The following is a 16,987-nucleotide window of genomic DNA, read 5'->3' on the forward strand; positions in this document are numbered from 1 at the left end:
AGGGGTGGTCAACGTTCAACACAACGACAACGCAAGACGAGTGGCAACCGCGTTGTCCCCTCCATTGGGAAAAGCCACGTGGCTTGGTTGCGCCACACAGCTGCTTTCCAATGTATTCCCGTTAACGTGTCTGCTCCTGTCCGTCATGCTCTGCAGGCCACATCCACTGGCAGTCCCTCTATAGTCTCAACACAACATAAATACTGCTTGTATCTCTCTAAGGATCTCATAGGAAGGAGGCTCTTCACTTTGCCTAACACTACCTTGACATTTTGGCAGGCGCCAGCAACGCCGAAGGACTCAGACAAGTGTTGTTCGACCATTCCGATCCATGGACGTCCCATTCATCTCGTCCGGCGCGCTCAACACCATACATTATGCACTTGTGCGGAATGTTGAGGAGGCAGCAAGTCTACAAGAAGCCGACACGTATTTGATAACGGAAGTGGACTCCATACGAGAGCGGTTGGCGCATCCTGGATTGACAACGGTACGTTTCTCTGAAATCAAATGCTCGGAATGAAGTGTAGAGGTCATTCTTGTGAATGATTGATATACTATATATATTGTGCACGAGGAGCCAATGCAAATGAGCTGCACAATCGAGGAAGCGACCTCATAGAAACTCGTGCCACACTCGGCGCCACAGCCCTCGACATGATCCTCGCCCAGTTCATAAACCAGGAGCCTAATTATGTGCTGACCAATACATATTCCGCAGAAACAATGCAAAGAGTACCTCGTACTTCTCCTCTATTGTTCCACGACCGTCTCTTCCACCCTTCTCGCTCAGCAGCTCGAATTCGCGCTTCCACATGCTGTCAACCTCGCCGCTGCGGGCTCGTCGATACATGAACGCAGGATAGGTCAGTTTCCACCATCTCAAGTGTTTTTGCTCGCAGTATTATCCTAATGCTGTCATGATTGTCCCACATTCGTGTGGTCCAGGATATTTGTTCTGCGCTGAGCTCATGCCTTCAGACCATGAACTCCAGTTGATGCTGGTCAACACACTACGCAAGGTCTGTCCTTGCACAATCGCTCTTACCCCTTTATAATAGGCTGAGTGACTGCGACTCGTCCAGGATCTTGAGAGCCCCCAAGTCCCTACGATATGCCTAGCGTTGGACCATATCATACAGTGCCCGTCGTTCGACGTCATTCCAGCAATATCAGCACGTCTACATGCTCTGTTGTCACACAACTCGTCAGTAGGTCTTCTGTCTCGTCCTTTTAGCGCTCGCTCCTCCACTTTTTTATTAACACATCCCTCCACCTCTCCACGCCACGCGCACCCTGTCCCTCCTTTTCGAACGCACCCACTGACGAATTCTCAATTTGCTCCATTATAATAGCTTTCACATTCGCCGTCGTACCCTGCTCTGCGTTAACGCTCTATCCGCATACGATCCTTCCGTTCTCAACTGGTTATCTCGCGAAATTCCCAAGAGGCTCAAAGATTCTGAAGGCCCGGTCGTCGGGGCAGCGTTGAGGGTCTGTCCCGCGTTGCACCAGGTAGCATTGATACATCCTTTCTTTCCCCCTCAGCTTCGACGTTTACGTTACTCGGGGAGGCGATTATCTTATGCGGGCCGTTCACATACTGACATCTATTTGTGGCGTTCATCTAGCATGGTCTCCTGCACGATGCCGAGCTTAAGGGGTCCATCAAGATTCTGCAACGCGCAGCTCGATCAGTAGCTGTGTCTGCTGTGGCGAGACAGTTGACCAAGGGGGTCCTAACGTTGCATGCATCTACGAAGTAATTTTATGTCTTTTTAGACACCTGTGTTTCCTGCACACAGGCGTTGACGTTGTTATATGTTGTAGGAGCCCTGCGAAGGAAGTAATCGAGGTCGCGTTGGGGCTCATTCAAAGGATGGCTTCGAAGGGGATCTTTTCCTCTGGTATGTGGCCCTCATTAATACCCACTGTTTTATAATCGCGGACGCACTTGCTTACCACCTACAACCCACATAGGCATTCTTCTCCAGTCATTCCACCTCCTTCACGCCACACCAGTGGCCCTCCTCGCCTCCATTCTTTCTCCACCCCAAACTCCAACATCTAACTCGAAGCCCATTCACCCAATTTCCCAAATACGCCTCCTCCTGGCCTCGCCAGATCCAAATGATCAGTATATACTCCTCGCGTGTCTTGAGTGCTTAGATCCTGTCTTGTGGGCTGGTATCGGGAGTCCAGAGGCGGTTGGTGGTGATGCAAGTAGTGGTTATGGCCATGTGGCTGGTGACACTGGCGCAGAGACGGAGTTGCTTGCTGGGGTGGAACCAGATCCTCTGGCAGAAGACACGAAGGAGAAGGACGCCGCTGACGACGCAGTAGCGAACTTGGCGGGCCTCACTGCCGGGGGAAATGCAGATGAAGGGAAGGACGGGCCCACCGCCATACCAAGCGTATTGGAGCCGCTGGAGGTAGAGCGTATGATGGGATTTCTGGAGGGTGTGGACGAAGGAGTCAGGAAGAAGGTATGCAGCCTTTCCCCAGCAGTCATTCACGTCCATCCATCCACGAGAGCTGACTCTATCCCTCTCCACACTAGACACTCCGAATCCTCAACTCCATCGACTCGTCCATCCTCACCGCCTACCTCTCTCAAGCGACCTCTTTTCTCACCTCCACTAGAGAATCTTCGCCCGCACCCTCCGAATTGGCACCATCCGACGCGGGATCGCGTTCCCGTGGACCATCCAGGCCGTCACTGGCAGACGTTGACGGAGCGACGCTTCGAATCCTCGATGTCGTGGAGGTCGTGGCAGGCGAAGAGGGAGAGGCGTATGCCGGGTTGGTCAGTGAAGTTTTGAATGCGAATGGCGCGGGAGGAAGAGGTGGCGTGTTGCAGAGATCAGTGGAGAAGGTGTTGACGAAGATTCGGGATGGTGAGCAGAAACCTCCCCTCCACTTCTTTCTCCTCTAAGGTATCAGATTCAGGACACTAATTCAGCCTGATCAATTTGCTTCGGTACAGGCGACGAGATGTTCGGTCTGAGCGTCGCCACCACCATCCTTTCGCCACTCTCTGAGTCAGCTGACCCAATACTCCCTTCATCCGACGATGAAATCGCAGTACCGAGTGAACCCATATCGACACCGAGCCCAAGTATAATGGTCATCGTCGCAGCACTTGCATGCGAATATGCCGGAAGGATCGCGATTCCTCCTAAAGCTCTCCTTGAAGGCATCGCGACCCGCATGAAGGCATATAGTGGTACGCTTCTCTTCCTGTGACTTGCCTCAAGCTTGGGTAACACCCAATGTATAAATCAATACATGTAGCCTCGGTTCAAGAAGCATGCGTCTTTGCCATGTTGCGGCTCGTCGCGGAATTGGATGGTGACGATGGGGATGCAGGTGTACCGAAGGGTGTGGTAGAGAGGGTGAAGGAAATGCGGATGGGTACGGGAAGATATATGTTTAGGGTATGTTTCATGCTCTTCCTCTACGCACCGTGATACCTCGTTGCTGGTCACTTACTGTGGACTCGTATGTTATCGCAGAGATACGACCAGTTTCTGAAATTGAGCACGCAGAGAGATACCCTGCGACAACTTGTATCGAGTGCGAAATCACATTCCGTACGTCTTTACAAGCGACGCAGTTGCCCTGTGCAATATATAAAGTATTCGTGCCTAATTTCATCTATAGCTCCCCGATTTTCTTCTCTCCGTAGAATTTTACCTCCACAACCCTTCCTCCATGAGCACGTCATCATTCAAGCACACCTCTTCAAAACCAGCCCACTCATCACAACCTTCTCGTTCCACTTCAAGCCCTACCCACAACCCCAACCCACCCAGTCCATCGGTAGGGTCCCTCAGCCCCACTATGGCGGCTAGTAAACTTCGTTATGCAGCTTACGACCCTCCGCCGGATCCACGTCTGGGGCTATCGAGAAGAGGGATGACAAGAGAGGCGAAGTCGGACGATGGAAGGGCGGACAGTCATATGAGTGGGAGGCGTGGATTCAGTGCTGATCAGCAGGGTGTTATGACTGCGGGGGAGTTGGCCACTATGGGGGGAAGTGTGGAGTTGACGAGGATAGGAGGAACAGACCGGTCGGGCCACACCAAAAGTGCCACAAGGCAGGTAAGCACAAGGCTTGCCTGGGTAGGAACAAGGAAGCAGTAACTGATTTTACTTCTTCCAGCAGGAGACTCATGCTTCACCGAGGAACGTTCAGCCGGTTGACCTGTTGGTGAGTCGCGTCCGACCTCACGGGCTGCAAGGCCACACCGTGCGTGAACGACCGTGCTCATTCTTTGCACGTCGTGTTCATTTGTCTAGGGTTCGCGTGCCGACCTCATTTCCCTTGACTCGCCATTTTTGACTGATCCGCCGCACGATGCACAAAGCGCCGCGAGCACGTCAACGTCAAACCCGAACCCATTCCAACGATCTACCTCCTCGTTCGCCTCCCTGGACGACTCCGAGTCCGACGCAAACGCAGCGAAAGGGTTCGAATATTCCTGGAACGAGCTTGAGAAGTTCTCGGCAAGAGGGTGGTGTGAAGTTCCGGTGGATGGAATCGTCCGCCGACTACAGGGATTGAAACTTGACTATCGTATCTCAGTTCTAGCTGCTGATCAGCTACCCTTCGAAGGTAACGTCTGTTTCTCTATCTTTGAATTCGTCGGCAGCAGTCTCCCTTCCTCCATTTGTGCACTTGCCCTCTTTCTACCCCTCCGCCCCCTCTACCTTCCTTCACTTTGAACTCCGCAGACCTCCATTTTGACCATCCTGTCCTCGTGTTTTCGGTGGCGTGTGAGCGTGCATACAGCCGTGCTAACCATTTCATCGTGTCCATCTTCCATGAAAATTTGATATGACAGGCGAACTAAAAGTCCTCCTTTCGCGTGTGTTGATGGATGAGAATTTGGGAAAGGGCCGCGGAGCACTGAGGCTGAGGGAGAGCGAGGAGGAGAGCTGTCTGTGGAGGTTGAGATCGGACGACGAGCTGCTATTGAGGGATGTGAAAAAGGCGTTGAGTGATGAATGATCTACTCGCGGCGAGGCAAATCAACGGTGAGTGCTCGAATCGTATTTGGACAAGTGTGGACCGCACTGCGTGGATCCTGTACGAGTGAAGAATGTTCGAGGCGCAGAATACCATGCACCTCACCGTCGGACTAATGTCGCTTTCTGCCCAAGATTCATCGGCACCGGCACTCTTGTTGTCCCACGTCTATCTGCTCTTCTGTTATCTGTGTCCTAGACATCCATGCCATCGTACTAACTTCTACGCATAGGGAAAACTTACAAGCTCTTCTTTGACCTTGAGACCGGCCTCATGGCTGCCTCGTTGGCGAGACTTGTCGCCCGGGTCGAAGGAGTCCCCATGTCGCTTCCCATTGATCTATTGTTGCACTAGCCGAACACAGTTGACAAGCAGCAGACCAATCATGCGGATATTAGGTTTCGTTTCGTGCCATATGCATGGTCTTGAAATGGAAACTCGCCACCCTCAGGGGCTGTCCTGTGTCACAGAGCTCACGCCCGGGCTCCTGATACCCTTGACACACGGTACCGGGCCGCTATGGTGGAAGAGTCGTTAGGTCTTCTCTATGATGATCTTCAAAATGTCGGCATGCGATGGTTTCGTGGGTTCCTGCAGTGTGTTTATGAAGCCCATTTGCACAACGTCTTATAAGCGAGCGAGTGGCCTTGCTTGACTTTCGTCGTGGCCCTCAGCGAGGACTAACGGTTTATGGCACAAAGAATTGGGCCCGAGCGCGCGCCTATGTTATTGTGGACAAATAGAGCTGTGGCTCTTAATTGCCAAGCGAAACACACACTCCTGTGCACAAAGGCTGACAATAGACAGGCGTGTCTGTTGCTTTGAGCATTCGAGCCTTTCGTTTTAGATTACACAGCGATGGGTGGCGCGTGAAACTGGCGCACAAGGGTTCTGAGTTAGGGACAAAGGACCCAATACATATATAAAGGCTGGTGATCTGTCTTGTATATGGTAAGACCCCTACTTCCTCTTTCCCTCGCTGCACCTGAGCTATGGCTGTAGAAAATACACTTCCTAATCCCACGCCGCATGATTCCAGATTCCACTTCTGGGGCCGTCTGCTGTCTTTGCTATCTCTCACTGACACGTCGTCCGTCGTGGGCAGTGCAATTCATGGTGTGCTCATGGGACTCGCCATGGAAATGACTCAGGTCGTGTTTCGATGGATCTGGGCTCGAATCAGTTTCTGTGCGTTCATTATTGATTGGTTCTTACGTGGCATCCTCGTGGACTGACTTGCCTTCTCTCACAGCCCTACATGTAACCGCTACGTTTCAACAGCAGGACGCCGCCTATGAGTGGATCATATTCTATCTGGTGCGTCTATCGAACATGTGCGCCGTAGTTTGTTCGTCCTGGCTTACCTCTGTAACCCTCACGTCGTATAGGCCGAACGGGATGTGTGGCGGGATAAAATCAAGGATCTCATCATCACCGCAGTCAATGGCGGCCACCGTGCCGAGTATGACGCTTTCACAGATCCCGGATTCAAGCTCGACGACATCGCCAACTGTGAACCAGCCACCGACCACGTTCAGCGTTTCCGATGGAAGGGGTATTGGGCGGAAGTAGAGTTCAAGCAGCCTAAGGAGACGTATGGCGAGCGACCGCCCGCGCAGCTCAAATTAAGGTGGGCGCCGATCTGAAACCTCTCTCATATATTCCGGTCATTGAACTTCCGACGATGGCAGCCTATACACGCGCAACACGACGGTACTGCACGCACTGGTCAAGGAGGCCCATGAGGCATACAAAACACGGGGGAAGAAGAGCGTGATCATTCGATCCGTGAATATAGTGAGTTTTCCTTTGCTAGAGGAGTCTGATCGATGTTGACCACGTTGCGTAGAGCCGATATCATGAATTAGGCTGGTCGACGACAAAGGCCAAGGTGCCTCGCCCCTCAGAATCGTTAATCCTCGATGATGGTGCTGTCGCCAAACTCGTGAAAGACGTCGAACGCTTTCGAGCTTCGGAGGACTGGTACCACGCCAAAGGCGTGCCATATCATCGTGAGTATCCGTGGATCGGCATATGGAAGCAGTGGGCCTAATTTTCATTAGGTGGATATCTCCTATACGGTCCGCCCGGTACGGGGAAGAGTAAGTGAATCCTTGTCTTCCTGATTTCCGATGCATGAATGCTGACGGTGTACCCAGCTTCGACCATCTACACCATAGTACGCAATTCTAATGACCATTGTTCGCGCTCTCATTGATGAAGTTTTCGTTTAGGCTGGACACTTCGGTTTGCCCATACATATGTTTTCGCTCTCGGGTCGAAGGTTTGAGAATCTCATAGCTGCCAATGTCCGCTTGCTAACTTCGCTTTTAGCTTATCCGACGTCAGCCTGATGGACCTGTTTTCGTCTATACCGAAGTATGCCATTGTGGTAATGGAAGACATCGACTGCGTCTTTCCACCATCAATGGTCAACAGAGAAGATATGGACAGTGCCCTCGATCGGAATGGGCTACCGATGCCTACTTTTAATGAACAAGCTACGATGGTTACTCTCTCGGGCCTACTCAATGTGCTGGATGGTGTTGGCAGCGAGGATGGTCGAATTCTTTTTGCCACCGTACGTCAGTCTTGGCGTCTCACCGGGCATTCTACTTACTTATCCTACTAGACCAATTATCGAGAAACGTTGGACCCTGCCCTGACGCGTCCTGGGCGATTTGATTTCACCATCCCGTATACTCTTGCCACGTCCAGTCAAGCGTCTAGACTTTTCATTCATCTTTTCTCAGAGATGACTAGCAATACCTCGGAGCATCCTCTTTCTTCCGCAGAGCTGTCTGCTCTTGCAGAGGAGTTCTCCAACACCATCCCCGAACAGAGCTTCTCGATGGCAGAGCTTCAAGGTTACTGTATCTCTCATAAGGATGATGCTCATCTTGCCGTGAAGAGTGCACGAGCCTGGGTTGAGCAAGTGATTGCAGACAGGGAGCGGATCGAGCTTTACCGATCCGAGAAGCGCAGGGCAGCGCAGGCCAGACGAGACCGTTCGTCGTCCGTCGGGCCTTCGTCCATACCTTTCCGCGATTGCGGACGTGGAAAGTCTATAGGGGAATCCGACTCGCGTCTGAGGGAAGAAACCAGTGGTGGTGGTACACTGTTTTCGGAATCGAACGCCAGCGCGCTGTGCTCTCCCTCCAGCGGCCCTTCAGAGATTGTTTTGTCTACCAATGATTCCCCAGCTGTGGACATAGACGAAGAGAAGCTCGATGATCAGAGCCCTACTGAAGCTGAACCCGTATCTATGGACGATGTCTCAGCATGATGGTATCCTGTCAAATTCGTATCAAGTAACTTTTTAAATTCGTCGTTAAATAGTTGTTTCTTTTTTTGAACATGCATTATTTACTGTGTATCACTACCCTTTTTTAAAGAATAATAATCCACACTGGTTGATACGATTATTTCAATTACATCAAAGTCATGCATTTCTGCTCACGATTCATGTAGAGCCCGGGCCCCGGGCTAGCATCTCCACAACGCCACGTAGGAAGCAACCACGTGCTTGACGCGCGAGTTTGTTGATCGTCGGATGTGGCACAGCGCCATCTTCCAAGCTGTTTTCGGTTCCCGCGGTTCCTACTAGTTCGCTTCGTCATGCTCCTAACCCTGCCGGCCTTCGTCTTCGTCAGCGCATCTCCGCCTCCATTTCTTCAAGTAGGATGCACAAACGTCAAGAATTGGCGGTGCAGACAATCCTCGGATTGATCCGCTTTCGTCTCCGCACCAAGACTGCTCGTAGACGAGACTGGAGAATCCATTCGCAATGAGAAAGACGAGATCGAGGACAAATCAAAGCCCACAGGGCACAATGCATAGTACTAAATAGGATCAGTTCCCTCTACCCTTCTTAACCCAAACGTCCAGGGCAGTCTGCCCACTGTCTTCATCTATCTGTCTTTTCCTCTTCAGCTCATGTTGATTGGCGCGTTCAGCGTCTCCTCCGTCCCCTTCGTCCTCTGGCAACTTTGTCCCCCCGAACACGATATCCCGTCCCGTCCCGTCCAACACGCAAGGATCGTCTCCGTTCACCTTGGCTCCATAGGCGGTCTTCATCTTCGCCATGCATATATCCCGCCTCTGAGGAAAGTCGAACATGGGCGCTGGATAGTATCGCTCGCCGGTCAGAGGTCTCTTGAGTGGTAGAAGTCCATTTCTCGGAGGTGGCGGTCGTGCGTGAGCCACAGTTAAGTCCGGCAGTATCGACCTCCCATCTTCATCTGCGTCCTCGAACGACAACACCAAGCAGCCTGCTTTTCTCTGACCGCTCTCTGGCGCTAAATGCGGCTCATATACCCACTTGTCAGGGAAATCCTTCAACTCCGGAATGTAACGCCTGACGAAGATTCCTTGTGGATCCCATTTCTTCCCGAACGCTACCGGCGAATAGCATCGGTAGTATTGGGAGAAGAACGCCGTGCAACTCAACCACATCCAGTTGCCAGCATTCGAAGCCGGCTCGTGGTCTATCAAAAGCTCTTCGAAGATTTCGGCACCGCGCTCCCAAGAGATGTAGGCCCCGCCGCGGGTGAGAAAGCAAGCGACCATATGCCGTCCGAGATGGTGGATCCAGCCTTCTTGACGGAGTTGGCGCATGAGAGCGTCGACGAAGGGGAAGCCAGTAATTCCCCAGGCCCAGCGAAAGAACCATCGGTGAGCGAGGGGAGAGTCGATCGTGTAGGGTGTTGTGGGGGAATAAGGGATGGTTGAAGGGAGGTGCCAAGGTATGTACCGTGCGACTGAGTTTCCTGCAATTTGGGAAAATGGATGGCCGATGGCGTATTGAGCGCAGAAGTACATCTCACGAAAGTAGAGCTGTCCAGGCAGATTGGCAGGAGGCGTAGAAGCTTTTCTGCTTTCAGAGTATTCGGCAATAATTCGTTGGACTTCGAAGTGAAACTTTCGAACGCTCAGCGATCCGAAGTGGAGGTGCGGCGAGAGAATGGTTGTGGCAGCTGGCTCAAAAGCAGTTGGCGCGGTTTTGGGCTTCTCGAAGGTCGCTATATAGGTTTTATCGCTCAAAAGAGTCTGGAGGTTCTTCAGCGCTAGAGACTCGCCACCGCGATGTGGCGTCGTCACGGCAGAAGCTGGAATTCCGAGCTCTGCGAGTGTCGGGATTGAAAATTCATCACTTAGGCTTCCTAAGACCGCATGAGTATTAGAATGATAGGTCATGTACGGCCATCAAAATTACCTGGTGGTTGTTCGTTGGCGACTGAGAGGGTGAAATTGCCAGGGTTTGGTAACGAGGTTGGCGTAGGAAGTGGCGAAGCTGGAGTTGCAAGTTTGGCAGTAATCTGTGAGACAGTACTTTCAGTTTTGCTGTTTATCTCACAACTGTAGTTTTGCAGACCTTCATCAGCGCGTTCAAGGTCATTGTAGCCTGCCCACCATTCTTCTCTACCACTTCCTTCGGGTCCCATAATGTCCTTCCAACCGCTTTGACGACTTCAACACCAGCCTCTCGAACCTTTGCTTCCACATCTATGTCTCTTTCCAACGCATACGAATCTGTATCCTCCTCAAAGACAAGATGCGTGATCTTCCAGTCACGACACAAGCGGGGCAACAATGTCTGCGGCGCCTCGCGAAGAACGAGAAGCCTTTGCTTCGTGTTGAGCCGCTTCAGAGTCTGAGAAAGGTCGTTTTGGCAGTCAAGAAGAAACTGCCAGCGGTTGGGTCCGACGCGAGCTTGGAGGACATAGTGGGGGTCCCAGCACCAGACTGGATAGAGACATTCAGGGTTGAGTTGGAGGGCAGCATGGAGAGCAGGCGAGTCGTGGACACGAAGGTCGGTTCGAAACCAGTAGAGAACGCGCGGCTTGGGCATGTTGGTCGAAAGAGAGGAAATAGTATGAAAGACCAGTAGAATAGTGATGCGACCACAATGGTTATCATTCTCAATTTTGATGGACTGTGTGAGACTGAGACCAACACGAGACTGCCGATCTCAACATGCAGAGCCATGATGTCATTGAACTGTCCAGATCGAAAGCAAAGGAAGGCCGGAGGAATAGAACTGGGGACGCGCGATCGTGGGCGATCTTAGGCGATCTCCACCACCAAGCTAGCCTCGAGAGCCAGACTGACTCGGAAGATTGAAGAAGTCGTTCCTCTTCGGAAGTACGGAGACCAGTCGACGATAGAGCCAACAGGAGAAACGTCAACAGGTGTTGTGTAGATAAATGTCCTTCAGCGGCAACCGAGAACTCCCAGAGGGAAGAGCGGCTGGGAAATTATGTAGAACACAAAGCGGACGACACAGTTACTGTGAAGATGCCGGATGGATTGAGTGCGAGTACCACTTTGCTTGTCACCCGTTCTCAGTTCTGATGAACGATAGCAACGGCGACGGCCACTAGGAAAATATTATTGAGGTCATGATCAACAAACATGAAAATCGAGAGAAGGAATGATATGTCAACAAATACGGTGCTAGGAAACACTGAACATAATGATAGTAGGTGGTCTTCCAGCTCAGGCATGTCCATGGTAGCGTCCAGCCCAATTGAATCTATGCGCATACCATGACCAGAACTTGATGCCCCTCATTTCCTTCATGTACGAACTATGGAGACAGCCTTCTGAGTAGCCCAGCTCTATATTTCAACGGCATTGATCAAGGCCAGTGCCTTCTCTGAGCGTGGTCGGATGGTCGTCTTGAAAGGCTTCGGACGTCTGTGACGGAGATAGCAGTCAGCAACTTCGGAGTATTGAATCGATTGCGGGACTGCAGAGAATGTGATGGATGGAGGAGAAGGAATGATAGCGCTCAGATTGGACTGGCTCAACGGGCTCAATGTTGGCCGATTGGGTATGAAAGCGACACGAGAAGGAGATAAAACGTACACGAGTACCCCGCTGGTGAATTCGTGCTTGGGTTCTTGGACAACTCCGTTGACAGAAACCTTCTCAATGTCGTATACCGCGAGGATGGTGCAGATGAAAATGAACATCAGCGAATCGGCAAGTTGATTCCCTGGGCATGACCTTTAAAGATACAAGTTGAGAAAAGGCTGGAATTCCGAGTCTGGTACGGTACGAACCTCCTGCCATAACCAAAGCACATTTCTGCAGAAGACATGTGAGTGGAAGCAGAAGCAGGAAGGCTATCAGAAATTCTGACCATAAGGATCGCGTTGGGCCGGCTTTCCCTCCGAGGCAATGAGTCGGTCGGGGTTGAAAACATTGGGCTCGGGGTATACTTCGGGGTCATGGAGATAATGCCTGGGATGATATGCGTTAGTCTTTGCCCCTACACCGCAGTTTTTAGGTGGTAGCATTACCAGATGTTAGCCAAGACAGTGGACCCCTTCGGTATGAAGTGTCCGTCGTAAACATCGTCCTCCTCCAAGCAGTGAGGAGCGCCGAGTGGCGTTGTAGGCCCTGCGGACGCTTCAACGTCAGTACAATCATGACATGATGCATTTAATCTGCTAACCCCATCGAATAATCTCCTTGATCATGGTAGAGATGTATGGAAGCTGATCACGGTCTGAGAAAGAAGGCAGTCTATCCTTGCCAACAACGCGGTCGATCTCAGCTTGGGCTTTCTTCTGTACATTGGGATACATTGTCATCGCCAGGAAGAACGAGGACATAGCGGAAACAGGCTAAATGGATAAGTAACGAGCGTCAGCGCTTGGGGTTATGTGGATGTTGAGCGGCTGAAATAGACTTACGGTATCAGCGCCTCCGGAGTATAGACTTGACGCCGCCCACTTGATCTCAAACTCTTCAGCCTCAGTGATGTTGTCGCCTTCGAGGAGATTTGTCACGAAGTTAGGGACAGCAGTTCCGTTGGCCTAGTTCACCATCAATTCTCATTCAATTGGAAAGAATAAGAGTGAGGCCTCACGGTTTGCTTTTTTACGACCTCATATGACTTATCGGTCATGTCGAACAGCGTGTTGCGCCACTCATCAGCCTGTTTGTGGAACGTTGCCCAAGGGAACCATTTGGGCAAGAAACGGACTGAACGTATTCGTCGCTAATTAGACCTTCCACTATGGACTTCACGGCCATAAAAGACTCACGGGCTGGAATCAGATCTACCAAGAAGTTACCAGGCGAGAGGAGAACGCCAAGTTGATCCGTCTATCGTAAAGGAATTAGTGGCGCTATAACTTGGCTGTCAAATATGCATGAATGCTTACTGCCTCATCTGCGATTGTGACCAATGGATCATTTTCCGTGTCGACTTTGTACCCATGACTGATCATCAAGATGATAGCACCGACTCCTCTGAGTACCGCAGAGTTGCGCGGTCATATTGTGTCAATTTCCCCCAGAAGGGCACAAGGATGGAGATAGATCACGTACTTGCGAACGGGACCAACAAAGTTGTCTGGATCCTTCAACATCCTGCGCACGCATATCTGAGCCTCGCCCTCGATCGTACCATTGAACTTGTCGACGCTAGCCCGAGTGCCGATGACCTGATGAATCATTCGGCGATAGGCTCTCAAGCGGTCACCATAAGGAAGCAACACGAGAACATCCTTCCAGCCGACGAGGTCGCATGCCATGGTGTAATGAGGACGCGATGAATAAATGGAGCTCTTTTTGTTGAGCATGTCTTGAGCGGCCTTTGGAGAGTTGAGGATGATGAGAGGTTTCCCAAGGACGGTGAGGGAGATGACATCGCCTGAAATGGTGACATCAAAAGATTAACCGGCATTCTGGAGGAGAAATCATAGGACACACCATATTTCTTCTGCCATGCTGAGAACACCTTGTACTCATCCTCAACAGGAACGTCGAGAAGATTTCCGATGATTGGAAGACCTAAAGCATGCTTTTCTCAACTATGGGACACCGGAAGCCATACACTATCACTGCGTACCTTTTGGGCCAGGAGGCAAACGAAGATGAGCTGGGCGTCCGTTACTCAAGTACCGCTTGAGGAGATAAAGGGTGAAGAGGCCTATCACGCCAGCGATGGCTTGGATTGGTTCGACTGACATCGTTGGCTAGTTAGCTTATACCTGATCAAGAAATCAGACGTCGCTGGACGGGAGTAGAACTGAAGGTGGAGGGAGGGATGCCAAGGGCTATATACGTCCTTAAATTAGTAAAATATCAGATTCTGTTGAGCGCAACTGAAACCGACATGGCGTTGCGCTCGAGATCAGACAGCTCTGCAATCAAGATCACTAAGGCTTGGGAATACTCCATGCATGACTAGAGTCAGGGTTAGGCGTGAAGCCCTCACGGACATCGGTGTGGGTGGACCTTCGCTGTGCGTATCTCCAAGCAAATAAGAACTGGATAAAGTCGTCGATAGAAATATACATTCAGACGCCAGTCTTTTGGGATTGACCCACGACCGGTAAGCCGAATGAATGTAACTGATCAAGGGGTGATCATAAATAGCTCCCGTACATTCGTCGCAAACTTGATCGTGTCATCCGCGCCCGAAGACACCACAGGCATCGACGATAACAATGAAACATCCACGCATCAGTCACAGAGACTTGACCGCCAGTGCAAGACTGCACTATTACCCACTCGGCGTTTAAGGAGGGGCATCTCACAGAGGCATGTCGATTACCTCCATTATTTTAGATGTTTGCTCTCTGAAAATATATACGGCTTGAAATCATCGAAACGCGCACGATGAAATCGGTCACATACAGTGGCAGTTTCACAGTTTTACTGGTGGAACAATCCCATCTACCCTTTCGAAGGAAGGAAGCATGAGTTCGTAAAAGTAAAATAAAAAGACAAATATACGGGAATGCAAAAGGCCGCTCAGATGGCCGACATTGATGAGTAACATCTACCAGATCCATCATCAAGTATTGCAGGACGAGCGCTTGTTCACCGCACAGGAACCAAGTTTACTGTATTCGCTAGTGTAATGTTGGTGTGGCGCTCAAGACGCAAAGCCTCCACTGAACTCAATCGTCCGCTATCGGAACATTGCGCCTGTGAGGTTCTGTCAGAAAATAGGCTCGGGGTGGAGTTACCTCCACTGAACTATGAAGGCAGACCCGTGTTTAGTTGAGCGGAGACCAGAACCAGTCAACCTTGAAACGGCGACGTCTTGGTAGTGAAGATGACAATACATCATTTTTTGGCCTCCCTAAACGCGTGGTCATTTCCTCCTCCAGAAAAGGGTGCAATACTGTCCAGCATGTAATTTGGCGAATGCACTGTCTGGAGTTGCATCAAATGATGAGTGAGGCAAGATTCCAAAGCAGTTGAAATGCTTATGGGTCTTCCTCCTTCTGGTAGTGCATGCTGACTAGCTGTAAGCGTTGTGTGGCGCCCGTGAACTTCAACACAGAAGCACCACATCCCCATTCGCTCTAGGACCCCACGACCTCTCGATATATTTTGGAACTATATCATTATGTTATTCGCAGATAGAATAGAACACTCCAAGTGCAACCTTGGAGAGGTACAGGAACATCGAAAAAATGTCCTGAACACGAATGTGGGGAGACGGTTCTCTTCGAGGCATGGCTTGGAACAAACAGCCGCCAAATCATACGCCCGCAACGGGGACAAATGAAGATTGCAGAAAGCGGTGGAAGAGCTGCATACCCTCCAAGAATCTGGCAGGCAGCGAAAGGAGATCTCAGCAGTAAGCCCGGAGACGAACTCACGGGTTCAAATACAGGCCAGGACATACCTTCGGGATGAGATCGCATTCGTTCTGTCTCCGGTGACACTTAGGCAATCTCACTGGACATTCTGATCCTAAATCAGAGCCGTATAAGGCTCTACAAAGGCGGAATAGTCTCTTGGAAGACATTGGACTGAATGGAGGTGTATCGAAGTCCGTTGGAAAGTAGTCAGCAAGAGGGCGCAGAGCCTGAGTGGCGTGGAAAGAGATACCTCCATGGACTGCCCTTGGTCTTTCTCGGGTCATATTTCGACTGCAAACTACAACCTACCGCTCTCAGGCTGTATCTCTTCTCTGTTTAGGCCCGTTCGTCTTCAGGATTAACGTCTTGATTACAACCCTGGACAATCATTTTGATGCGTTCTACTGCTAGATTACATGCGTCGTCTAAATCATCTTGAGCTTCCGGTGACTTGTGCTAGGACAAGCAGTGGAGGTTAGGTCCATGGAGTCTAGAGAGTTCAACTTTGGATGGTGAGCAATTTCGTATATGAGGTCAGGATGGACAAAGGTGAACAAGGCGTACGTGACGCTGAATTGCTCCAAGGCTTTACTGCACACTATCGGGGGTATTCATTATATGACGGGGCCTGGATGAAAAGAAGACATATCTAAGAGGAGAGAAAACAGAGAGCGTGTCAAAGCTGCACTTACTGTTGAATGCGAGTGTGCTCTGCCGTGTTGAGCGAGTCACACGTTCTGAGCCAGCGCATTGGTCGTGACGGAGAGTAAATAAGTGATTCGTTGATGCATACAAGGTCGGATCTCTATGAAGAGTATGGGCAATGTCTTCAAGGGAAAAAAATCTACGAAGACATAAAGGTGGGAAGTTGATCGGAAGGATCTGTAATGACCCTAATAAGGGATTTTTGAGGCGGGCCGGGCGGCCGCAACACAATTGACGCGGGACGCGGCTGGTCGGCTACCATCATGGTGTTCTTTGTCTATCTTCTCTTTCACGCAGGTAAGATCTGTACCTGGGCACATAGAATCGAGGAATGTCTTCAGAAATGTACCAAGCGGCTCCTCGAACCAGTTTTCGTATAATTGTTTGGTATGGTTGCCGCAAGGTTGCCGTACTTACACATACCGACACGACAAGCTGAGTTCAGTACTCTTGCTTTCAACTTGCTTAAGTTTGCACTTGCTTAACCCCGAGTCTAGACTACGGTGTAGTACGAGCCTGTTTTGTTGGTTATAGTTAGGAGGTCTCTCCATTCCGGACTGTGGCTCAGTATCACCGGCATCTGACAAAATTTGAGCTGGAGGTGTAGGTCGCAGGTCCCGCCCAACGTCTCACT

General features: G+C 50.8%; 4 protein-coding genes across 4 annotated transcripts; 2 read left to right on the plus strand and 2 right to left on the minus strand.

The window, feature by feature from the left end:
- Positions 1–331: 331 nt before the first annotated feature.
- Positions 332–5,014, plus strand: STEHIDRAFT_128508 (ARM repeat-containing protein; the record flags this gene model as incomplete). Its single annotated transcript, XM_007300653.1, has 16 exons — positions 332–490; positions 722–866; positions 949–1,022; positions 1,086–1,207; positions 1,356–1,515; positions 1,632–1,762; positions 1,831–1,907; positions 1,981–2,486; positions 2,561–2,897; positions 2,987–3,226; positions 3,295–3,437; positions 3,516–3,593; positions 3,664–4,104; positions 4,166–4,213; positions 4,303–4,618; positions 4,848–5,014. 16 exons carry the CDS (start codon positions 332–334, stop codon positions 5,012–5,014), a joined length of 3,144 nt encoding a protein of 1,047 aa, XP_007300715.1.
- Positions 5,015–6,896: 1,882 nt separating this feature from the next.
- On the plus strand, positions 6,897–8,318 carry STEHIDRAFT_51737 (P-loop containing nucleoside triphosphate hydrolase protein; the record flags this gene model as incomplete). The annotated part of the gene is made up of 6 exons (XM_007300428.1): positions 6,897–7,044; positions 7,096–7,134; positions 7,192–7,211; positions 7,267–7,316; positions 7,367–7,613; positions 7,665–8,318. Coding segments are annotated over 6 exons (1,158 nt in total), but the record flags the coding sequence as incomplete, so codon positions are not given.
- Positions 8,319–8,884: 566 nt separating this feature from the next.
- STEHIDRAFT_153394 (DNA photolyase) lies at positions 8,885–10,883 on the minus strand (the record flags this gene model as incomplete). Its single annotated transcript, XM_007300654.1, has 3 exons — positions 8,885–10,194; positions 10,248–10,350; positions 10,407–10,883. The coding sequence occupies 3 exons, from the start codon at positions 10,881–10,883 to the stop codon at positions 8,885–8,887; spliced, it is 1,890 nt and encodes a 629-aa protein (XP_007300716.1).
- A 769-nt stretch (positions 10,884–11,652) lies between these two features.
- STEHIDRAFT_153395 (cytochrome P450) lies at positions 11,653–14,019 on the minus strand (the record flags this gene model as incomplete). Its single annotated transcript, XM_007300655.1, has 13 exons — positions 11,653–11,731; positions 11,903–12,043; positions 12,100–12,124; positions 12,180–12,280; positions 12,340–12,439; positions 12,495–12,666; positions 12,736–12,858; positions 12,912–13,027; positions 13,090–13,150; positions 13,210–13,297; positions 13,376–13,700; positions 13,760–13,840; positions 13,899–14,019. The coding sequence occupies 13 exons, from the start codon at positions 14,017–14,019 to the stop codon at positions 11,653–11,655; spliced, it is 1,533 nt and encodes a 510-aa protein (XP_007300717.1).
- Positions 14,020–16,987: the final 2,968 nt, after the last annotated feature.

Source organism: Stereum hirsutum (assembly GCF_000264905.1).
Source record: "Stereum hirsutum FP-91666 SS1 unplaced genomic scaffold STEHIscaffold_3, whole genome shotgun sequence".
NCBI classification, from domain to species: Eukaryota; Fungi; Basidiomycota; class Agaricomycetes; order Russulales; family Stereaceae; genus Stereum; species Stereum hirsutum.